Source organism: Staurois parvus, unplaced genomic scaffold (assembly GCF_062004578.1).
Source record: "Staurois parvus isolate SC_StPar_1 unplaced genomic scaffold, SC_StPar_1.0 ptg000799l, whole genome shotgun sequence".
NCBI lineage: Eukaryota > Metazoa > Chordata > Amphibia > Anura > Ranidae > Staurois > Staurois parvus.
Genome location: NW_028318595.1, coordinates 1,574,020 through 1,580,000, shown reverse-complemented (window position 1 = coordinate 1,580,000; position 5,981 = coordinate 1,574,020). Strand labels below are relative to the sequence as shown.

The following is a 5,981-nucleotide window of genomic DNA, read 5'->3' as shown; positions in this document are numbered from 1 at the left end:
TACATTGAGAACCGGAAGTAGCAGATCTGATCTGGGATTTCGAATGCACCAACATGGGCGAGGACAGAACCAGTACTGAACTGATAAGCAGAGGAGGGTCAGGTTTATATTGCTAGGCTTGTTTTTGATGTGTGTATGATCTGTATAACCAACCTCTATATCCTTCAAGTGATCGTCTGATCCCTCACCACTACAAAGCTGAAACAAAGTTTTTTTTTTCGTTTAATAGTGGCTGTAAAGGTAAAAGCTTTTATATTTTAACCCCTTGGCGCTGGAGCCTCCCGGCCCTTTAAGGGTTTCAGAAGCCGGGGTGTTAAGGTCATGTGACCGCCGTGATGAGCCATCACGGAGGTCACATGATCGGGAAAGGTCCCAATCGAAAGAGGAGATCGGGACCTTTCTGTGAGTACCGGACGTGTGCTGGGAGCGTGCAGGGCGTGCGCTCTCAGCACATATGTTTTTGTTAATTGCACACAAATGTGCGGCCACTCGGCGCCAAGGCCCAGACACTGGGAGGCCGCACATTTGCGTGAAGAGGTTAAAATGTTTTTTACCTTTTATGCTTAGAATGCATTAAGTGCAGCTCCTCTCCCCCAATGCTCACCTGAGCCTGATCTTGGTCCAGTGCTGTGCTCTTTGCAGAAGCTCTTTTCACTTATACCGGTTCTCACAGGCTTGGCTGAGAGCAGTGGGAGCCATTGGTTCCTGCTGCTGTCAGTTGAAACCAGTGAGCATAGAGCATGGGGTGAGCCAAGATGGGCTGTGTGTCTGAATAGACGTAAACAGCCCGGCTCAGGCGCGAGCCCACACAAGTGCCCCCATAGGAAACGCTCAGTGTGGGAGGAGCCAGGAGCGCCAGCAGGGGACATGAATCCATTGCACAGAGCAGGCAAGTATGACATGTTTGTTTATTAAAAATGAACCTTTAATATGACTTTAAGTACAGTGAAATTCTTTTTTTTTTTTCTTTTGGCCACATAAAATGTCCCCATGAACTTTACCCTAAAACATGATTTTTTTTTCCTTCCAATGCTGGCATCAATGTTCTCATTCACAGAAGAGCTAAGCCGATTTGTTTTACTTCCTGATGGAAGTCTGTGCTGAGAAATATATGGGGACTGCCACTGCAAACCGCCTTCCAAAAATTCTTGTTTCCTAGCTATCCCTGGATTCATTATGTCCAATTAAATCATGCATACAGCCAGTAAAGTCAGAGAAGAGAGACCGTTTCGAATGCATACTCAGTGGTGCATTGTACAGGTGTCCTCTAAAGGGTCCCTGTCAGGTCTCTAAACCAAAATGGCCCCCCTTTGTAAAAATAGAGAAATAATACTTGCCTCTCTTGTGGCCAGTGTCTGCTGCCTTTCCCCCTTTCTAGCACTACAGCCGTCATGTTTTGGCTCCATCCTCTGACTCTTGCATTGCTACAGAAAGGAGTCACAACTTGTGTCTAGGGGAGACGCAAGCATCGGACACGCCTGGAGGTGTCAGATTCTGGAGAAAAAGATGGAAGCGGTAGTGCTGGAATGGCTTGCGGTGAGTATAACTCTTCTATTGCAGATTGCCATTTTGGTGAGTTTAGAAATCTAACAGGGTCTCCAACTCACCTCTACAGCTACTTTGTCATATAATATGCATTCTTGTGATTACTTCAATATTTGTAACGTGTTCTTTCAGTGTTTTAAAAATATAAAAAATTATACACATTTGCCGACGAATTCCTTCAATTTAGGGTTTATTCATTCTAACTGGTCTGTTGCTTTTATCTACCGACAGTGACTCCCTATCACCTGATGAGAGCTCTCCTTCAAGCACTGTGAAGAATAAACACTTGGAGGAAGACCCCACAGAGGAGCACGAGGTGAAGAGGCTGAAGTTTGACACAGAGGACGAAGAGGAGGAGCAGGCTGCCGAATCAGAGACCTCATCCAGCCAGACTTCCAGTGAAATGGCTGAAGAAACTGAAGCTATAACTGCAAGTGAGGAGAAAGAATCAGACAACAGTGATTCGGAACATACTTCAGAAGGTGGGCATCAGTCTCTGGCCTGCAGTTCCACAGCATCAAAGTTGACATCTGCTGGACTGCATACAGGCTTGTACAGTGACCATTATTGTTGTATGATGTAATAAAAGGTTAAACTATTTTGATATCCCATCACTCTGTTCAGTCTCTTAGCTGAGTGCAGTTCAGTAATTCAGCAATTCACAAAGCTTATAATTAAAACCCATTTACTTGGCTTAATTATATATGTATTACAGATAATAAAGTAGAGAAATACAGTATCACTCCATTCCATTGGAACTTTTAACTTCTGATCAGTAACTGATCAAAAGCAACACTCGACAAAGCCCTTAATGAACTCAACTGGTGTTTGATTGAGATATAGAGAGATAGATAATGTGCTTTGTGCCCTGCTAAAAACTGGTTACAGCTAGTTTGACAAAAATAATGGTTTAAAGCGAGTAGGAAAAGTATGGTCCATGGTAGCTTAATTAGGTGAAAGCTCACCTGGTAGTGTGTGTGTGTGTGTATATATATATATATTATGCAGCCAGTTCCATACCAGTGATTTTTATATATATATATATATCTCTCACACGTATTATAGTACAACTGCATAAATTCTCTATAGACTATTGACATAAAACATTATGTTGTTTGTAGATTAACTACTTAAGATTAATTTAAGATTAACTACCTGTAACTCATAACTTCAGTTGTATTGAACCTGTTTCCTATTCAGTGTGCTGTTGGCTGGTGGAAACATACTGTGTTTGGCCCCGGCCATGACAGCTACACTATATGGTCAAGTATGTTAACCCCTCTCTAAATTGAGTTCATGTGGTTTTTTTTTTTGTTTTTTTTTTCTTTTCAATTACTACTTCCTGACCGTCCTATAGCAGAAATACTGCTACAGGGCGGCACAGGTGCGCAAAGTCATGTGTATCTATACATGATTTTGCAGTTCCAGGTAGTGGGCATGCGCCCTACCCACGCCACCAGCCGCGGCTGTCAATTACCGGGTCCCATTACTCGCCGGCGTCCGGTGATTACTCGCCGGCGTCCGGTGATTACTCGCCGGCGTCCGGTGATTACTCGCCGGCGTCCGGTGATTACTCGCCGGCGTCCGGTGATTACTCGCCGGCGTCCGGTGATTGCCCGCCGGCGTCCGGTGATTGCCAAGCATCTCCAGAGAGGAGAACTGTTTGTAAACAACAGTTTTCCTCCCTGTCTGCTTGTGCACACAGCTCTGGATGGCTGCGCAGAGCACAGCCATGCAAAGCAGTGTGCTTACAGTGAAGCACACAGACACAGCCCTATGTAAAACAGCACACAGTTAACCCTTTGCCACTCATGTTAACCCCTTCCTGCCTAGTGCCATTAGTACAGTCAGAGCAGAGAGCTGGTGCCCGACAGTCATTGGCTCTCTGCTCGTTGGAGGGATGAGCGATCAGAGGTCTTTGATCGCTCAGTTCTCAGTCTTAGAGGCGGTGGAGGACAGATACAGCATTGGATCGATGCTGTATACACCTAGGTGAGTATTTATTTAATACTCCTTGCGTCTCTTTAAAAAATGACCAGAATTATTAATAAGGCTGCAGGAGGAGGGGTTATGGAAAAGAGGGCTATTGATGGTGTTTTTTTTTTTTTTTTTTTTTTTTATCCTTCTTTCCTTTACTAAAGTTTGGTTTATCATTGCGCTTTTGTATTTCATTACAGAATCTTTAATGACACCGAGTGAGCCCACAGCAGAGACCTCTGACAAGCAAACCAGCGAATCTGAAACTGTGAGCAACTCATCCTCTGAGGAGTCTCTTCAAATGGAGGAATCAGGACAATGTGAGGCAGAGAGGGATTTGCATAGCGATGGCGAGGAGGCTGCAACGGCAGAGAGCGCGGCTGCCATAAGTAAAGTTGACACTGACCGCAGTGACACTGAGCAGCCGGGAACTTTTGATAAGTCCCCTGAAATCCCCCCAGAATCCCCCATGGAAAACAGCGAGGAAGCCACAGATGTAGCAGATGAACCTATGGAACAAGACTAACTACAACAACACTTCATAGACACAGTATTTTCCCAACAGTTCTGTTTTTACACTGTAAACAAATTTTACCTAAATAAAGTGGACCTTTAGTTTTACAAAAAAAGAAAAAAAAAACAGCAGGTTGTGAAAACTCAAAATTTTTCTGGAATCAGAAATGAGCTTTATTCACCCTTCCCCTCCTTCCTTCCTTCCCTTCTGTATCAGAACTGTGAAAACCCTTCAGGTTCTGTTCACCACTGATTTGGTGGTTTTGGTCAAATCAGTGGTTTGTGTATAGATGTTTTTTTATTAATTTCGAAGAGGTTTTTAAACTGGAAGGTTATAATTTTGACAACCCTTTTTCAAGGTTTCAACATTTTGGTTAAAAATTAAAAAGAGAAAAAAAAACTAACAAAAAAAAAATCTATGGCGTCTCGTCCTCTGTCATTAAGTTCATTTCAGCAAAGCTCAAACCATAATTAAGGTGATCTATTCTGTTAACTTTTAAAATAAAAAAAAAATATAAGCTAGACGTTTTGGGTCCCTTTGCCCGCATTGTTTTCTTTGGCAATGAATGTTCTAGATTGAAATTCAACAAGTACTTGTTTTTTGCATTTTATAAAGTCTACCTTTTTTTTCCCTGCCATCACTTGACTAAGGCAGCCATTTTGCGTGATGGGCAACTTTTTAGGCTTTGCAGATCTTATCTTCAAGGATCAGTCCTCCTGGTTTTGGGATTTCTATTTGGTGAACAGATTTTGTTACCTGTGCAAGACGTATCGCATTGTATACAGCTCTGGTCTAAATTCTAGATCACAGAATGGCTTCCCCTGAGGTGCTGGCAACATTTACATTTACACACCATGCAAACAATCTCTTAAAGGAGATAAAATGGTGCAAATTTTTAACATTCCAAGAGACTGAACCACCTTTTTTTTTTTTTTTTTTTTTTTTTTCAGCAATATATATATATTTTTTTTTAATAGGACTTCATTTTTATTTATGGGGAAGAAGAAACTTTCTATATCCTGTGCTTGAAGCAAACAGGTCTTTGTAAGCTAGATACTTGCTGACCTGGATGAAAAATAACACACAAAAAAGGGTACTATATTCTTTTGTTGCTTGAATTTTGATTTCTTGACTACAAGATTAACTTGTTTATCCAAGATGATACTGTTGTATGCAATGACATTGCAAAGTTGTTCAGCTGTATTGAGAGAGAGAGATAATATATTTACGTGTGAACCTGGACTGAATGACTGAAGTTCCTGCAGTGCGTTGAAATCGCCACGATTTTGTATTTTTGAAGTGAACTGAAATTCAGTTTTTCTTTTTTTTTTTTCTTTTTTTTTTTTTTCTCCCTCCTTATCCCCCAAACTTCGCCTTCTAACAGCCAGTGAATTTAATGCCCTTTGACCTGCTCAAAGCACAATTCCTGCTGTTTTAACACCTTTTGCCATCCAGACTGATGACCGGTCTCCGCCTCACGATCGCTGGCTGTCGAGTTTCTACCTGTTTCTTCAACTGAATAGCTTTTTTGATATATAGAATTTTTAAATTTCGGTAAAAGTAGATTTTGTAGAATGTAACGAGTGTTCACTGCCTTTTGTGGAGCGTTCTTTAATTGTATAATTTCTGTGTGTACAACTGATTGCTTTGGGCTTTCAAAACAGTATTCATATGAAGCAATAAATATTTATGTTATAAGAGACGGAGTACATTTTTATCAGATATATGCACCTGAAAAAATAAAAATGGATGAATCCTACTTTTTTTTTTTTTTTTTTTTTAAGGAGTGTAAGCGGATTAATCTCTGGCAGGGACCTGTTTTTCTTCTGTGAATGTCAAAATGCCACTTAAAGGACTTCCAGCTTTTTTTTTTGGTGGTGTAGATTCCAAGTCGTCCCTCTATTCTGCTGTTCTTTGTAATTCTTTGAAAGACTTCCTGTTTAAA

General features: G+C 41.3%; 1 protein-coding gene across 1 annotated transcript in view; it reads left to right on the top strand.

The window, feature by feature from the left end:
* PPP4R2 (protein phosphatase 4 regulatory subunit 2) overlaps positions 1-5,736 on the top strand; it is a 56,098-nt gene extending 50,362 nt beyond the window's left edge. The window contains exons 8-9 of the mRNA XM_089654799.1: positions 1,777-2,027; positions 3,723-5,736. Coding sequence (XP_089510925.1) covers positions 1,777-2,027; positions 3,723-4,048 — 577 coding nt within the window. The 3' untranslated portion in view covers positions 4,049-5,736. The remainder of the gene's footprint in view (positions 1-1,776; positions 2,028-3,722) is intronic.
* Positions 5,737-5,981: the final 245 nt, after the last annotated feature.